The sequence below is a fragment of the Pinus tabuliformis genome, chromosome 9 (genome assembly GCF_031772625.1).
Source record: "Pinus tabuliformis cultivar Carrire ecotype Pingquan chromosome 9, CPIR1, whole genome shotgun sequence".
NCBI classification, from domain to species: Eukaryota; Viridiplantae; Streptophyta; class Pinopsida; order Pinales; family Pinaceae; genus Pinus; species Pinus tabuliformis.
Genome location: NC_142307.1, coordinates 674,382,292 through 674,401,648, shown reverse-complemented (window position 1 = coordinate 674,401,648; position 19,357 = coordinate 674,382,292). Strand labels below are relative to the sequence as shown.

Genomic DNA, 19,357 nt, shown 5'->3' with positions numbered 1-19,357 from the left:
TGAAAGGAATTGGGATTGTCACACTTAAATCAAGGTCAAACCCTTCATTTACAAGAAGTGTTGTATGTAGTTGATCTGAAAAAAGAACCTGGTCTCTATTTCTACAATGGAAGATAAAGGTTTCAAGGTGACATTTGTTGATGGGAAGGTATGTGTTTGGCAAAGGAACCCGAAAGATGCATTTACACTTGGATTTAGGGTTGAAGGTCTCTATTAGGTTGGAGGAAGTCCATTGGGAGCAATGACTTGCGATACTTCTCTTCAATCTGAATTATGGCACCGAAGATTTGCTCACCTTCATTACCTGATGTAAGGAAGATGGTCACAGGTATGCTCGAATTCAACATAGATCATGAAGGCGTTTGTCAGGGTTGTGCAGCTGGAAAACATACAAGGGGCCATTCCCCTCAAGTGAAAGTCAAACTACCAATATTCTTCAATTGATCCATTTTGATCTATCAGGTATGTTGCCCGTAACATCTTTGGGAGGATATTTGTACTATGCAATTTTTGTGGATGACTTCTCTCGCAAAACATGGATCTATTTCTTAAAGAAGAAGAATGAAGTGTTCAAATGGTTCCGCTCTTTCAAAGGCTTGGTCAAGAATCAAACAAGGAAGAAGATCAAAATATTGAGGACCGATAATGGAACCGAATATGAGTCAAATGAATTCAATGACTATTGTAGAGAAGCTGGCATTAAGAGGGAGATAACTACCACATATACTCCTGAGCAAAATGGTGTTGTCATAAGGAAGAATCAAACAATCATAGAAGCCACTCGTGCCATGTTTCATGACCAAGGCCTACCGAAGTTCTTATGGGGAGAAGCTGCCAACATTGTTGTGTATGTTCAAAAAAGATGCCCGCATCAAGCATTGGACTTCAAGACACCCGAAGAAGTTCTCACTGGTAAGAAACCTGATGTTTCTAATTTTAGAATTTTTAGTTGTCCTGTATATTTTCATGTGCCGAAAGAGAAAAGAAACAAACTAGATGCATTTGGGAAGAAAGGAACATTTGTGGGCTATAGTGAAACTTCGAAGGCATATAGAATCTATGTGCCTGGTCAAAGAGAAGTGGAAATAAGTCATGATGTCACTTTCGATGAAGATTCTGCCCTTGGGAAAGTCTGAGATCTTCCTATCCCTAGGAAGGACAATGATGATGATGCAAGAAAGCAGGATGAATCTCTGACAGATGATCCAATGCCCGATGTTGAAGGTCTGATGGATCCCATTGATCCACCTCCTAGTGAGCCCTCTAATTCAAGGAAATGACCTTTGTGGCTCAAAGATACTCGTGAAGATGCCGAGATACATATTGCACCAAGGAGGAAATTTTATGAAAGCAAGAAGTCGAACAGGTACCAAGGGTACTTAGCTGCCATGAGTACCACAGTACAAACTGAGCCATGTACATTCGAAGAAGTCGTGAAGCACCAAGCTTGGAAGGATGCGATGAACGAGGAATATGAATCGATCATGAAGAATGATGTCTGGGATGTGGTTCCTAGACCCAAGGACAATTCAGTGGTCACTTCAAAATGGCTTTACAAAGTCAAACATGGAGCTGATGGGAGTGTTGAAAAGTTCAAGGCCAGGTTCGTTGCTCGAGGCTTCTCTCAAAAGGAAGGAGTGAACTATGATGAGATATATGCACCAGTTGCTCGATATACCACTATCCGCTCGATCATAGCCCTTACTGCCTCTCAAGGATGGAGCCTACACCAAATGGATGTCAAAATTGCTTTCTTGCATCGCTCGCTTAAGGAGGAAATCTATGTAAAACAACCCGAGGGGTTCGAAGTTCAAGATCATAAGACACGTGTATGCAGGTTGAAGAAAGGAGATGTACCCATGCACTATGATGATTTCTTGGAGTGAGGAGCACTCATGGACCATTTCATCACTCGTTTGATGAAGATTGGTCATTTCTAGAAGATGGCGTCATGGTGGAAAGTCTTATTTCCGACACGTGGGCTGTTTTGTGACTTTCACTATGTTTTTGTGCTATCTCAAGGTCAATTTGTGACCTTTGACCTAGTTGAAAGCTTAAAGAAGACTTTTTAGGGCTTTTCATGTAAAATTATGGAAAAGTTACTTCGTTACCTTCATATAAAAAGAGAGGAGGCACTTTCCATTAATCACCATCATCATCATTCATCACACTCTTCTCCAAGAAGTGTGCACTAGTTCTTATCATTGTTCTTGGACGCAATGTGATCTTTTGTGCAATGAATTGCCTTAGGAAGGAGATTTTTGCATGGAGAGACTTTTTGGGATTGATTGAAGTGATTCTTGTTGGAATTGTGTAATTTTAATGTCATTTTCTTCCATTTTGCATGTTATATTTTTGAGATTAGGGTTTCTATGTGTGCCATATTAAAAAAGTGCAATATCTTCCCTTGAAATCTTGATTCTTTATGGTATGTAAAATTTGTCTTGCAAGAATGCATCAAAGGAACTTGTGTTAAAGTTGGCAACTAGGGCCAAACTCCATGTGGGCCATCTTATTTATGGCAGATGATATTTTTCTTGGATCCCTCTCATCGAGAGGTGTAGGATTGATCTAAAGATCATCCCATTCCGATAAGTATTCATGGAGTTATGAATTTATTTGTGTTATAAGACAATTCGTCAAAGTCAGCGAGCAACCCAATAAACCCCACATGTGCTCAATGTTTTAGTATAAAAGGAGATGACTTGAGAGTCATTTCACACACACTTCACTCTTGATTTCTCTCCACTTGTTCTGGGTTTTAGTGTGAGAGAAATCTAGGAGGAAGTAGCCCTAAGACGCAGGAGGGAAGGAGGCCTACACGCTGCCCTCTACAAGCCCTAGATGCAGTCCTAGATGATCTACACAGTCCTAAGGAGGATGCCCTAACGTTGTCCTAACCTAGAGGACACAGTCATGAAGAGATGCCCTATCCTCCACGTTGTCTCAAGGGTAACCTAGCCGCAGTCAAGAAAAGGATATACGTTGCCCAAATAGATCCTAGCCGCAGCAAAGTCATGGGTCTTTTGGAGGACCGAGTTGTTGTTAGGAGGGCCGAGGAGCTGGGCTAGAAGGCCGCAATACAAGGTCTACTTCAGCAAAGGAGAGGGGACGTTAAGGTCACCCTTGTGACTGTTTGAAGAGGCAGCAAGGTCTGTGTGAAGGGATGATTAAACCGCAGGCCTGTAAGTATTGTTTTGATGGTCAAAACAACCCTATACATGGAGCCGTAGGTGTCTCCTCAAACAGCGAGGTCACTTACCTTGTAAAGAAAGGGAGGCCGCATAATTCAAGGTGAGTTATGGCATGATCGTTGTGCTACTCTAGATTACAGGAGGATGCCCTAACCAGTGACCGAACTATGTCCATGAACGACAGTATGGAGGTATGTATGTTCTCCATTAATGACTTGTGTTGGGTCCATGATTTTGGATCAGTTTGGATGGGATGTGCTTGCAGCCTATAGTAACCAAAGTGGAGGAGCAGACTTGGTGGTTAGATGCCCTAACCAGTGGCAGCGTCTACAATGATTTATTAGACACTTGGAGAATCTATTAGCAGCCATGTGGAGGGGTTTCTTAGGTGTTGGATACTGCCACATAGGAGCAACAATGTCACTAACAATGGGACAGCAGTGCTAATAGTATGATGGCATGATGCAATGGGATAGCAGCAAGCATGGTGCTGCAAACTCATTAGGACAGCAGCAAGGTACAGCATGCCAAATAGGACAGCTAGGCAAGTGTGCTTAGTACAACATGGTAAATGGGACAGCTAGGCAATGGTGCTTGGTGCAGCAAGCTAATGGGACAGCAAGGCTATGATGTTTGTTGGAGCATAGCAAATGGGACAGCAGTATGCCAAACATGGAATGGCAATGTCACTAACAGTGGGACAGTAGCAATGGCACATGGAACAGTTGTGGTAGCATGGTGCAACAATGGCACATGGGACAGTAATGGCAGCATAAGGTGCAACACTGCGGGAAAAATCTTAAATCACAAAATTGATCAAGGGTTTCCAAAAAAAGATTTGCTAATTTCCATTTTTTTGTAAAAATGATTCGCCCAAATTTTCTAGAATGAAATTATTTTACCCTAAAAATCGCCAAAAAAGTATATATAAACTATATATAAATATTATAAATTTGAATATTTTTACAAAAATATCTCCAAACATTTTATAGATTTCATATCATGGACTAGTGGGATTCGCCAAGGTTTCTAAACTTTAAGATAAATTTCCATCCTTAAAATTTTCCCTGTGCAGCAATATGATGTGTACAACATGGTCATGAGGTCCAGCATAGTGATGATGGGTGCAGCATGATGCAGCACAGTGAGGTGCAGCATGATGACGAGATGCAGCACAATGATAGGTGAAGGAATCACATCGGAGAATCAGTTGAAGCAGCATGTCTTCAACTGAGTTCAGCCATCTCATGTATCATCTTCTTAGAGATGATCTATGCTCTTATTTAGATAAGTCAAAGTCTTGACTTCTGTTGTAAATGTATTATCTCTCTCTCTGTGCTGAACTATTGAAGAACATATAAGAATTGATCAAGGGTTTCCCCACATTGGGGTTTGTTCCTGGCTCGCGCCACATCTTGTGTCCTCTTGTCTTGGCTTGTCTTTTGTGATCTATGTTTATGTTCTATCTGCAATTTACTTTATTGCTGATGTGATTGCTAATCTGAAAAAGATATTGAGCTAATTGTGAAAATTGAAATAAATTGCTCTAAGCATAGAACATACCTAAAATTAACATGGTATTAGAGGTGAGGTGAAGACAAAACCCAAGCAAGAGTGTAAGAGCAATCACCGAAGACAGTTCGGAAAGGACAAAAGGAACAATGGATTCCTCATCCCTCTTCAAATTCACCGAGGTTGAAATCGAAGCAGAGAATATTATCAGAATGGCACAACGAAAGCTTCTAATGGCCTACCTAAAGATCACTTCAATGGGAAGTCCAGATCTAAGGGTGGAAGGAAAGGCAAATGCCTTGGGTGTAATAAGTTCGGCCATTATGCGAAGGAGTGTCCGAGGTAGGGACACATCACCTGATGATGATAACAATCATTCCAGGGACATCTTCAATGATCAGAGGAATGACAGGTAATGCAGGTCATCAAGGAAATAGTCGACTCTTCAAGAAAGCAAGGAACCCCGTGTATGAAGAATCAAATGTTGTTTCTGATAAGATAAAGAAGCATTATCTTGTATTGGCCCTCTCCTTCAGACTCTTTGGGAATCTGGCTTATTGATTGTAGTGCTTCAAGGCACTTCATCGGATAGAAGGGTGCTCTCTCTAACTCGGTAGAGATGGAAACAATCATGAGATTATACTTGGAGTCAATGCCACCTATCCCAAAAAGGGTGTAGGGAATGTTACCCCTCAAGTGAATGAGGGTAACTCACTTCATTTACAGAATCTCTTTTATGTACCTAATCTCAAGAAGAACCTGGTGTCCATTTCGGCAATGGAAGTCAAAGGTTTTAAAGTGGCACTCATCGATGGAAAGGTACGTGTTTGAAAATGGAATTTTCAAAGATGCTTTTGAGTTCAGGGTTGGCAATTTGTATCAAGTTGCAGGATGGTCCATTGGGGACCATGTCAGTCGACACATCTCATCTATAGCACCGGAGGTCTACTTATTATGGGGCCCTACCCTATGTGAGTCAGATGGTAACAAGGATGCCTGAATTTAAGAAGAGCATGAAGGTACATGTCTAAAATGTACCGAAGGAAAATCTTACAAGGGGACCATTCCCCTCATGTAGTAGGTCCACAGGTTTGGAACAACCTGAGGGGTTTGAGATTCATGATCGGGAATCTCATGTATGCAGGTGGAAGAAAGCCCTCTATGGCTTGAAGCAAAACACCCCGGGCGTAGTATAAGAGGATTGATAGATGTTTGATGAAGTTGAGATTCACTAGGAGTGAAGCCAATCCAAACCATTGCTTTAAGGTTATGGATGATAGACCTCTCATACCAACACCTTGTAAGGATGACCTTTTTCTGACAGATGCAGACCCTCTCATTTGTAGAAGTAAGAGAGAGTTAGATTCTGGATTTGGAATAGTGAACTGCAAACCCGTGACTACCTCGATGAAGCTTAACTTTCAGAAGTTATGTGGTAATGATGCCGGACCAGATTTGGGAAATGCCTCTGAGTTCCATAAACTCATTCGCATTGATTTTCTTGGTGAACTTTCGTCCGGGTAGATGTTTTGCAAATAGCATGATGAGCTCATATATGGTTGAGACACACTAGATTGGTGCCAAGAACCTTCCGAGATATCTTTAGGGTACAATCTCTCATGGATTGAGAGACACTGCCAAAAATGTGAAGCTGCATGACTATTCGAATGCTGACTGGGCAGGCAGTGTGGAGGATCGCAAGAGCACTTATGGGTGTTGGTTCTCTTTGGGTTCTGCTCGATATCCTGGATGAGCAGAAAGCAGAAGATGGTTGCTATAAGCACCGCTGAGACCGAATACATAGCTATGAGTATGATCTCGTGTGAAGCTGCCTGGTTGTGGAAGCTTTTCAGTACGATGTTTGCACACATGATGGATACCACCGTGATCCTCTGTGTCAACCAGGGGGGGATTCGATTGTTGAGGAATCCCGTACTCTATGATTGCTCTAGCATATAAACATCAGATACTACCTTATCTAGGATATGGTACATCGATGAGCGAGGAGGCTCCATCACATTAAGATTGATGTACAGGTCACAGACATTCTGTCGAAGCCCCGGGGAAAGGTCAAATTTGTGACTTTCCCAAACGACTTGGAGTCGTTGAGAGACCCTCTTATGAGGGTCCTGCATGATGCATGCATTGAGCTCTGGGAGCTCCAGGGGGCTTGGGGTACTTCTTGGAGCAACAAGCGACCATAGGGCGACTCACCCTCCCCTAATGGTGTGTTGTGTATAGGGTGAATGGTTCAGCCTTCCCTTGTGATACCCCATGGCGACTTAGGGACAGGATGAGTGGTTCTCCTGTCGAGGCATCCTACCCATGCAGTCTGGGACTCATGGGAAGTACCTCTCATCTGGCCAATGAGTAGGGAAATGGGGTTAGGGACCATAGTAGTACTATCGATGGACGCATCATTGTATCTACCGTACTCCCTATGCTAGGATGACCTCCATTGATCTAGGATCAATGAAACTGATCTGGGATCAGTATGAGTGGTTTGAGACACTCTCTTGTGATATTGATCTGGGATCAATGAAACTGACTTCGGGTCAGTAAGAGTGATATGACTCACTCTCTTGGAACTGATCTGGGATCAGTAAGAGTGGTATGACACACTCTCTTCATATGGAACTAACTTCGGGTCAGTAGAGAATGGTATGAGACATTCTCAATCAATTTGTTTTCTTCATGGCTCAGCAGAGCAGAACAAAGCAGTGCAGGGCACTGATGGCAGAGATAGTACAATCTGGTAGATGGATCAGCGAATGGAGTTCTCCCTAGTTGAGAGGGAGTGTTAAAATTGGAAACTAGGGCCAAACTCCATGTGGGCCATCTTATTTATGGCAGCTGATATTTTTCTTGGATCCCTCTCATCGAGAGGTGTAGGATTGATCTAAAGATCATCCGATTCCAATAAATATTCATGGAGTTATGAATTTATTTGTGTTATAAGACAATTCGTCAAGGTCAGCCAGCAACCCAATAAGCCCCACATGTGCTCAACGTTTTAGTATAAAAGGAGATGACTTGAGAGTCATTTCACACACACTTCACTCTTGATTTCTCTCCACTTGTTCTGGGTTTTAGTGTGAGAGAAATCTAGTAGGAAGTAGCCCTAAGACGCAGGAGGGAAGGAGGCCTATACGCTGCCCTCTACAAGCCCTAGATGCAGTCCTAGATGATCTACACAAAACTAAAGAGGATGTCCTAACGCTGTACTAACCTAGAGGATGCAGTCATGAAGAGATGCCATATCCTCCACGCTGTCTCAAGGGTAACCTAGCCGCAGTCAAGAAAAAGATATACGTTGCCCAAATAGATCCTAGCTGCAGCAAAGTCATGGGTCTTTTGGAGGACCAAGTTGTTGTTAGGAGGGCTGAGGAGCAGGGCTAGAAGGATGCAATACAAGGTCTACTTCAGCAAAGGAAAGGGGACGTTAAGGTCGCTCTTGTGACTGTTTGAAGAGGCAGCAAGGTCTGTGTGAAGGGATGATTAAACTGCAGGCCTGTAAGTATTGTTTTGATGGTCAAAACAGCCCTATACATGGAGTTGTAGGTGTCTCCTCAAATAGCGAGGTCACTTACGTTGTAAAGAAAGGGAGGCCGCATAATTCAACGTGAGTTATGGCATGATTGTTGGGATGTTGTAGGTTACAGGAGGATGCCCTAACCAGTGACCGAACTCTGTCCATGAACAGCAGTACAGAGGTATGTATGTTCTCAATTAATGACTTGTGTTGGGTCCATGATTTTGGATCAGTTTGGATGGGATGTGCTTGCAACCTGTAGTAACCAAAGTGGAGGGGCAGCCTTGGTGGTTAGATGCCCTAACCAGTGGCAGCATCTACAGTGATTTATTAGACACTTGGAGAATCTGTTAGCAGCCATGTGGAGGGGTTTCTTAGGTGTTGGATACTGCCACATAGAAGCAGCAATGTCACTAACAATGGGACAGCAGTGCTAATAGTATGATGGCATGATGCAATGGGATAGCAGCAAGCATGGTGCTGCAAACTCATTAGGACAGTAACACGGTACAGCTTGCCAAATAGGACGGCTAAGCAAGTGTGCTTAGTACAACATGGTAAATGGGACAGCTAGGCAATGGTGCTTGGTGCAGCTAGCTAATGGGACAGCAAGGCTATGATGTTTGTTGGAGCATAGCAAATAGGACAGCAGTATGCCAAACATGGAATGGCAATGTCACAAACAATGGGACATTAGCAATGGCACATGGAACAGTTGTGGTAGCATGGTGCAACAATGGCACATGGGACAGCAGTGGCAGCATAAGGTGCAGCAGTATGATGTGTGCAGCATGGTCATGAGGTCCAACATAGTGATGATGGGTGCAGCATGGTGCAACACAGTGAGGTGCAGCATGATGACGAGATGCAACACAATGATAGGTGAAGGAGTCACCTTGGAGAATCAGTTGAAGCAGCATGTCTTCAACTGAGTTCAGCCATCTCATGTATCATCTTCTTAGAGATGATCTATGCTCTTATTTAGATAAGTCAAAGTGTTGACTTCTGTTGTAAATGTACTATCTCTCTCTCTCTGCCGAAGTATTGAAGAACATATAAGAAGAATTGATCAAGGGTTTCCCCACATTGACGTTTGTCCCTGGCTTGCACCACATCTTGTGTCCTCTTGTCTTGGCTTGTCTTCTGTGATCTATGTTTATGTTCTATCTGCAATTTACTTTAATGCTGATGTGATTGCTAATCTGGAAAAGATATTGAGCCAATTGTGACAATTGAAATAAATTGCTCTAAGCATAGAACATACCTAAAATTAACAACTTGGCTCGTGAATCCTTTGACCTTAAAATCTCCCACATAGAGAGGTCACTAGACTTTCTAAGAGAAGAAATTATTTCCTCCACCCACTTCATCCAATGCCCTCTGTCATTGACCTTCCCTTAAATGACTCCATTGCCCATATAGGTAAAGGCACTAGTCATGTAGGTGTTAATCAAATTGATTTTTTTTCTCCTTTAATTTATGGTAACTAAGGTTAGGGTTAGCTTAAAATCTGCACTTTATAGCAATTTTATTTCCATATGTTGTTGCCCTCTTAGAAGGGATTGCATTTAATAAATAATATAAGGCAAAATCTAGCATTAATGGCATATTCTAACCTTAGATTTAGGGCTGGCGTCTTGGTATTTATTGATGTCGTATGCATTTTCAGCCATTTAAAACTATTGCTTATGTAACCCTAGCTTGCCTCCTTCACAGCCTATTGGTCCTTTGTTGATCCTACCCTTTATAGGCTATTTTCTTGTGCTGTTATATGCCATCTAGATATCTTACAAACCCTAACTTATAACAGCTCTCTTGGTATGTCTACACAAGACTTTTGTCGCTACTCGTTTATTCTCAACAAATGTTTCATTTTTTACTAGAATTTCAACATCCAACATTTGTTGGGTTTGAGAATTCAAACTATGTTTAATGTCTAGCTTCTATTATCAATAATCCTATTTATCAGGTTGGACTTCAACATTAGATCAACTTCCTTGACTGCCATGTTAGCTTCAATAATTCAATCCTTTTCAACCTCGAAAACTGTAAACTCCTTTAATTGTTTGGATTTACTTCTAATCACAAAGGAATCATTGTCAGATGGAAAGTTTTTCAATTAACAGGACAACTCTATGACTGTCAACATTTTATTAAACAGTACACAAACATATTATTTACTACAAAAAAATGAACATTATCAATGGTTTTTTAATTATTATAAGACTTCACAATGGATGAATAAGAATTCACCTCACATTTCAACCAATAACTAGCTATGAAGATATCATTGGTTAGTCCATTGGCATTGAGCATAAATTAAAATGTTGTTTCCAAAAGGATGCAAGTCATAAGAAATATCTCAAAAACAATACATTTTGGTAAACTATAGCATACCCACACAGTTGCCAATTGCAGGGCAATGATGATCAAATCGATCAACATACGCTTTACACTTTCTACAATATCTTGCTCGTACGAATAACCTGTTATCTAACCAAAGCACCATTGTAACAAAAGGAGTATCAGAAGGTGAAAAAATGAGTATACAACAACAAGGACAATAAAGTGATAATATAATTTATAGGTAACCATGCACATACATGTGACCTAAGATAACCTATGACCATATAAATATGGCTATCCTACCAAAGGTAAACCCAGAGATCTCTAATGACATACAATTTTTGGTCATTCATGGACAGTAACATTATTATCTATCTTATCTTAAGAGGGATCTCTTCATTCCAGATTGATTGTTCAAACAAGACCATTGAGGGTGGTTCTCTCAATATATTACTTGGAATTTATGACAAAAGAGTTAATATCTAGAACATTTGACTGAACCATTATCTTTGAATTCAGCCAAATCATCATTGTTTGGCACGTCACATGTTTAAATATCCTCTACCATTAAAAGGGTGTATTACATTTTGGAATTACCATTCAGTTTTGCAGTGTGACCAAGAAGTGGAAACATTTAATTATATGTTTTGTCAATGGAATACGAGCCAGAGTTCCATATGCGTGTGTGTCTAATATGTAATCAATGAATGTACTGAATTGATTTACAATGAACTATGAAGCTCAATAAATAATACAAATGTATTTACATAGATAGAAACAGCAAGTTTCGTCTAAGAAACTGCTAATAAGACACAAACTAGAAACAGCATTAATCACTAAAGTAGCATTATTCTAATACCCTCCCTTAATGCTCAATCTATTTACAACGCCTATAGACCCTCTGAATTTTACAAATTTATCAAGACCAAGGGGCTTGGTGAGGATGTCTACTGGCTGGTCCGTTGTGGGAACATACAACAACTGAATGGATCCGTCTTCAACAAGCTGGCGAATGTAGTGACAATGGGTTTCCACATGCTTTGTTCGTTCATGGAACACTGGATTCTTGGCAAGTTTGAGCACTCCCTGATTATCACAGAACAAAGGAGTAGGACCGGCCTAGGAAACATGCATATCCGCAAGCATACGTCGAAGCCAAACTACCTCACAAGATGCCTTAACTGCTTCCCGATACTCTGCTTCTGTCGAGGAAAGAACCACTGCCTGCTGCTTCTTACTAAACACCGGATCCCGGATCCCAGACTAAACACATACCCAGCTGTCGATTTACAGTCATCAACCGAACCGGCCCAGTCAGAATCTGTGTAACCACTGAGTATAGGATCGGAACTTCGAGTGTACAAAAGTCCATAGTCGGGAGTGCCACGCACATAACGCAGCACACGCTTCGTTGCTATCCAATGATCAGCCTTAGGAGCTGACATGAAGCGGGAAATGTAGCTCACTACAAAACTAATGTCAGGTCTAGTGGCAGTAAGGTAGATGAGGCTGCCCACTAATTGCCTGAATAAAGTTTCATCCACGAGGGGTGAGGATGACTAAGCTGAAAGTTTGAGCCTTGGTTCCATAGGAGTCGTGGCAGGTTTGCAATCCTGCATTCTAAATCTGTCCACAAGATTTCTGGCATTCTTGCACTGAGAGAGAAAGATGTTGTTCTCAGTCTACCAGATTTCAACCCCCAAACAGTAATGAAGGAGTCCCAAATCTCTCATATCAAAGGTGTTGCACAAATCTTGTTTGATCCCATGGATTAAATGTGCTGAACTGCCAGTAATGATAAGGTCATCCACATAAACAACCACAAACAAAATATCATCACCAGTATGCTTGATATACAGGTTTGCATCAGATGGGCTCCGCTGAAAGCCATGATCTGTTAGATACTTATCAATTTTCATGTACCAAGCCCGAGGAGCTTGTTTCAGACCATAGAGTGCTTTAACTAATCTACAGACTTTTTGTTCTTGACTGGCAACCTTGAATCCTGGAGGCTGCGTCAAGTAGACTTCTTCTTGTAAGTCACCATTTAGGAAAGCACTCTTTACATCCATCTGATGGACTTTCCAATTGAACTGAGCTGTTAGGGCAAGAACAAGACGTATGGTACTCATCTTGGCTGTAGGAGCAAAGGTCTCCTCATAGTCGATGCCTTCCTTCTATGAGAACCCTCAAGCAACAAGGCGAGCTTTATACTTGTCTAGGGTTCCGTCAACTTTGTATTTCACTTTATACACCCATTTGCAACTAATGGGCTTTTTCCCTGCAAGAAGATCAGAAAGGGTCCAAGTGTGATTCTTCTGAAGGCTTTGGAATTCAGCTTCCATAGCCTGTTCCCACTTAGGTGTACCCTTAGCCTCTGAATGGGTTTGAGGCTCAAAAATACTGTGCAGGTTAGCCATAAGAGCAAAATTTACTGTAGACTGTTGTTTGCTCTTATGTCTAGAAGTTCTACCTTCAAGGAGCTCATTATCCTGGAGATCACCAATGGTTTTAGCCCACCATTTAGGCTGGAGAGTAGAGGAACCAATATCAGGAGGAGGTGGAGAAGGGTCATGAACAACAGGAGCAGCAAGAGGAGGGTTACTTTCCGGAGGAAGCTCAGGTAGTGCATCATCAAATACTGATGTTGCATCCTCCCTCCCATCAGGTGGACCTACCGAAAGAAGAACACTGTGAGGCTGATCCTCAGAACACTGCTCAAAAGGAGGAGACTGAAAGAATCCTCTGTCTTCATCAAATACTATGTCCCGACTAAAGCTAAGACGACCAGTGGCTATATCTATCAGCCTATGGCCTTGTGATGATCATTGTACCCTATCATCATGAGTTTCTGGCTTTTGGAATCCAGCTTAGAGTGCTTAGCAGCTGGAATCCATACATATGCAACTGAGCCAAATACTTTGAGGTGACTGATCTTAGGCTTACGGCCAAACCAAACCTCTTCGAGAGTCTTCCCCTTAACAGCCTGAGTAGGTGATCGATTAAGAAGATAGACAGCAGTAAATACCTCTTCAGCCCAGAATTTGTTCGGAACACTCCTGTGTTATAACATGGAACGAGCTATTTCAACAACCGTACGGTTGCTGCGTTCGACAACACTATTCTGCTGAGGAGTGTAGGGTGTAGTTAACTGGCGTTTGATGCCATGAGTATCACAGAAGTTGGAGAAAGAAGAAGAACAAAATTCCCCCCTGTTATCTGTCCTAAGAGTTATGATATTACAGCCAGACTCTTTTTCAACTAAGGTTTTAAACTTTTGAAAGATACTAAATACATCAGATTTATATTTTAGAAAATACACCCACATCTTTCTACTGAAATCATCTACAATAAGCAAAAAATAATTGCAACCAGCAATAAAAGATGTATTCATAGGACCACAAATATCAGCATGAATTAACTGGAGTACCTTAGATGCGCGCCAAGATTCTCCATCTCTGAATGAAGACCGATGTTGCTTGCCAACTTGACAGACGCCACATACTCCCAACTGTTGAATCTGAATATCAGGTAACCCTGACACAAGTCCCTCCCGAGAGAGCTGAGAGAGATACTGCATGTTTAGATGCCCATATCGCTGATGCCACAGAGTGCTGATGGGAGAAACACGAGCTGCTAGAGCCACTTCTGGAGAATCACCAGCATCAAGAAGCCTGTATAGACCATGATCCTCTAGGCCAACAACAACCGTAAGACTAGTCTCCCTGTCGATAATGGAGCACTTGTGCGCACTGAACACTACATCAAGCTGACGAAAGTTACTCATAATCTGGCTGACAGACAGCAAATTTATTTCCATACCAGCAACATAGTACACATTCAGGAAGATGAGTGTGCGCCCACCAGACTGGATCTGAACTGTACCTCTGCCAACCACTGTGTACTTTTCACCTTTGCAGAATACCACGGAATCACTGAAAGGTGAGAAGTCAATAAACCAATCATGCTTGTGAGAGAAATGGCGTGATGCACCAGAGTCAATGTACCAGGCAGAATACGGGACATGATCTAAAGACCTTTTAGCCATAAAGGCGTAAAAGGCAGATTTTGTCTGCTCGGAATGTTCTGCAACATTTGCTGTCTAATGGAACCCTCCCTGTTTCTTCTGTTCAGAAGCAATCCTCTGTCGGCAATCTTTCTTCATGTGACCAAACTTGTGACAGTAATTACACTACACATTTTTCTTTTTAGCGAGATCAAAAGGCTAAGAAGAACCTTTCTGCTGAAAAGACTGAGAGGTCTGATATTTGGCAGCAAAAGCATTTTCTGAGGAGGCTAATGAAGCACCACTACCAAACTATTGTTTCCAACAATCTTGCTGCATGAGTTTGGTGCATAACTCCGGAAACTTCAGATGAACATTAGTGGAGGTAATGTTGAGTGTTTCTATGAAGTGCTCATAAGATTTTGGTAGACTTTTCAGAGTGATGACTACCAAAACTTCTTCCTCCATGGTCCGACCAATAGCTTCGAGCTGATCTCGAATGTCTTTAATCTTGTTAAGACGTTCCTGTAAAGACATGTTTGTCCATCATGATGGAGAACAACTGATTCTTGAGAAAGAAAGCTCTCCTCTTGTCGGATGTCTCGTGCAATTCCTTCAAATGTTTCCAGATTTCTGCAGCTCTCTTGCCAGAAGGAATCTGCGGTAACTGATCATCAGTCACAGAGAGTTTGAGAAGCATAACAGCCTCTCGATTTTGATCATCAAACTTATCTTGATCGGTACCAGCTGTACCAGGACGGAGCTCTTTGTTCAGAACGAGCTGGTCAAGACGCCTATATTCAAAAATGGTCAACATTCTCTGTTTCCAGATGTTATAATTTGTGCCATTAAAGCGCTGACTGCCTTCCAACATTAGATTGGTTAGTGAGGCCATCTGCACGTTTCCCAAGAAAGCAATAAAGGAGATCTCGCTGATCTGGACAGAATCTGACAGATGCTGGTGTAAATATGAAAATAGAACCAGAAATCGTTCTGAGAAGCTTAGGCAAAAAGAAATGCCAAATGTTGCTTCTTCCACGCAGGATCGAACACTGAGAAGCACGATTTACTTTAAATAATCACTGAATTTGAATTTCTGAGGTTGCGCCACCAATTCTGGTTAATTTGGAAGTGAACAATGGCCCCAAAAACTAATATCTCATCTCCTGGTAGCTGCCCATCTGCACGACCTTCTGAAAAAAATATCACAGCACTACAAAGAAGTAACACTACCCACCATACAAATCTGGAAATGAGGCTCGGCCTATACGCCCAAATTTCTGAAAGTCTGCGTGGCCCTCTTAGAAAGCGTTCTGACGAGAACTCAGACCCACCTGTGGGTGGAAACTCACTGCCAGAAACTCAGTCCGGGTGTAATGAACACGGCAATGAACTCGGCCAAAAAAAACTTTAATTTTAAAGACAGCAAAAAATGAGCCGCAGAGCAACGTGCAAACTAACCTTTGAATCCACGATAAAAAAATTCTTCCACGCAAAAAAAACGCGGATTTCTCAAACGCTGGCCGTGTCTACGATGAAATTCAAGGTTAGCGGAACGAGGGATCCTGCATCAGAAATTCTTCGTCCCCGGCATTAATCGGACTGTAGAAATGATTCTTGGATCGTCGGTCGAGACCGCCGGTATTTCGGGCAATGAACGATTGCAACTTTCGAAGCCTATGGATCTGCCCGTCAAGTAACAAAGAGAGAGAGAGGAGTCTTTTGTGTATGAGATCCACTCATGAAATTTCCGGGCTCTGCTTTCTTGATGAAAGACCAGTCGCTGTCTCCGTCGCCGCTCAACTGCCCAGCGATAAAGCGAGGGCAGCTATAATTAACACAACACGTAAAATAATGTCGGGTCCTTCCAGACGTCAAGGAATTCCAGATATCTACCAGCGAGCAGGAACCAAGGTCACGGGGCTGCCAAGCATGTGTTGTTCCGACATGCAACAACAAGATCGTCTATCTTCAGGCAAAGAGCATTCATTCCCAAAAAAATATCTCGCGGCAACAGAATCGGAATGAATCCTTTGCAAAAACAATCAACGTACGCACGCTAAATTAATTCACGCACGCTGAATCGTTCAATTCAACCACAATCGATCGTGTCCGGGCAGGTATTTTTATCAGTATCCCAAATGAAAACTGAAAAAATCCTCCACAGAAGAGCAATTTCGAAATGAAGCACGAAATTTTTCAACCTATGAAAAATTATTTTGAAATAGAATACCTGAGCTCTGATACCATAATCAATGAATACATTGAATTGATTTACAATGAGCTATGAAGCTCAATAAATAATACAAATGTATTTACATAGATAGGAACATCAAGTTTCTACTAAGAAATAGAAACAGCAAGTTTCGTCTAAGAAACTGCTAATAAGACAAAAAATAGAAACAGAGTTAATCACTAAAGTAGCATTATTCTAATAATATGTCGATATATATACTCATGTATACACACACATCATAGTTAGTAGGCTCAAATAGTCAATTTAATTAAACCATTGTCATTTAATTTAGCCAAATTACACCATTCTTTAGCACATCTCCATGTTAATGAATTAAGATGTGTTTGAATATACTTTACCATAAAACAATGTATTACATTTTGGATTTACAATGCAATTTTGCATTGTGAATGTTACCCATCCTGACATATGTGTAACCCTAGGTGAAAAAATTTATTTTACATTGCAGATTCCTAGCCAACAGCCCTACATGATCCAAATACAACCAGCCTCACATGCCTCTCATCCATGATCTAGTCAGTGCATTCATTGAAGTAGCCTACTCATATGATGTACATCGGTCATTTAACCATTTTTGCATTCAAGTGTTTACATCCAATGTTTAAGGTATTCTAGTATGAATCACAGGTTGAAATTGGATTATAGACCTCTATTGGCTGTGTACTTGTTCCCATACTTCACCTTGGTGGTTATCATGTGTCCTTGGTCCCATGTGACCTTCCTTAGGGTCTTTTCTTTCACTATCCATGAGGGGTGCAAATAGGAGGCTCTATTGATGGCAATGCTCCATGTTATTCATACTTTACACTTGTCATCATTCCCCTATATTTGCTATCCTGTCTTTTGATCGATAATTGTTAGCTGCTCATATCAGTTCATAGTTAGCCCTATCCTATGAGAAGAAGACGTTGAATATAACTGAGGTTGATGCATGTTGAAATATCAGGCAGCTTCGGGATGAATTTCCCCAAGAGAAATCCAATTACCCCAAAAAAAAGCCCAACTACCTCAAGTAGAAACCATCTTGCCCCAAAGAGAATTTAAATTTGATAAAAGGAAAATTATTATTTTTGGTATTATTTTGGCACTCCTCTCGTTATTTAATATGGCACAAATTTATTTGGGCAAATATATTTAAATATATTATCAAGAGCAAATTAATTGGCCTTTTCCTTAAGTCGGCCATACTAAATGACAGGCTTCATGGGCACAAATGAGACCCCTTGTCTCTATTAGTTTTTGTAGCATCGAAGGTGTTCTAGTTTCAAAACTTTGTGGAGAGGCTAAAACACAGGAGTTTTCCATAACCCAGAGATCGCTTCTAGAAATTCCAAATAGAAGTGTCTCAACTAGATTATTAGCCTATTTTTAAATATTTCCCAAGTCTAAACTTAGGAAAGGGATTAATTAATCAGTATTAATTGAGAAGTGTGTGAATCATCTAAAAACCCACATGGATTGATCCAGAAATGATCTTAGCCCTTGATTATGTTTTAATCTTGGCCATTGGAATCCCGACAGATGATTATAAGAGGAGGTCGATGGGTAGATGGAGAACACACACTTGAAATCAATTTTCCTTGGGTAGTTCGATTTTCCAAAGAACAGCAATAGTTGTCGGAAGAGTTTGAGCCAAAGAAGGAAGCAGAGACAAAGAGGGGCAGGGACAGTGAGTCTAGAGAAAGAATTCTAGTTCCAAAGAGTAGCTTGCAAAGAAGCAGAAAAGCCACAGTGACGCTGATGCAAGGGCTGCACACAAGCCTCTAGAGAAAATTTGATTTTGCTAGAGAGAAGTTGGATTCCAGTTTTAGAGGCAATGAAAGTATTCCAGAGGATCGGAGAGACAGTTTCTCGGTCAATGAAATACGAGACAGCTTGAGGAGCAGTTGTTTCAAGCAGTGCGTGGAAAGCACTGTGCTAGGGTGACGCAAGCCTGCGCAAAGGCTGTTTGGACGGCTCACTTGGAGCTAGCAGTTAGACATCGGATTTCTTGTGGGGTGAGGAAAATTCCTCACTAGATTTTGTCAGTATTTTTCTTTGTAGGATTGTCAAATTTCGGCATCTAGTTGTACTCAAAATTTCTCACTACTGCTTAATAATATAAAACCCTCAATTGTTGCACCGGTTTTCCCAATTTGAATTTTTCTAGGGACATTTGTCCAAAAATAATTGTGTCAATTTTTATGCATGTGTGCTAGCATATTTCTCAGTTTCCAGTGCTATCGTTTTCCGCAGTATTTTTGTGAAGATTGAAGTGTGTTTATTTCGTTGTTGTTGTAGCAATAAACTGCTAATTTAATTAACAGTTAGAAGAAATAATTCCAATTGTTGCAATAGGATTTCAGTAGTTGAAATTTTCACATGGTGTCAGAGCGATTTTGATCAAGCACGAAGCTTAGAAGCGAAAACCAGAAATTGTCCAGATTCAGAGGGAGTCTGGCAGCACGATTTCTAGATTTGCGCAAAGGTTGGCTTAACAGGTCGAACTGCTAGGAAGAGGGTTTGATTTT

The 19,357-nt window shown here is 41.3% G+C and overlaps 1 protein-coding gene across 10 annotated transcripts in view; it reads right to left on the bottom strand.

Annotated features, from left to right (window-relative positions):
* The window catches only part of LOC149150458 (uncharacterized), a 405,388-nt gene that overhangs the window by 278,953 nt on the left and 107,078 nt on the right, over nt 1-19,357 (bottom strand). For 9 of the 10 annotated variants that reach the window (XM_089440910.1, XM_089440911.1, XM_089440912.1 and 6 more), the window contains exon 6: nt 10,636-10,731. The exons of the other annotated variant lie outside the window; for it this stretch is intronic. In XM_089440910.1, coding sequence (XP_089297036.1) covers nt 10,636-10,731 — 96 coding nt within the window. The remainder of the gene's footprint in view (nt 1-10,635; nt 10,732-19,357) is intronic. 10 annotated transcript variants of the gene reach the window in all.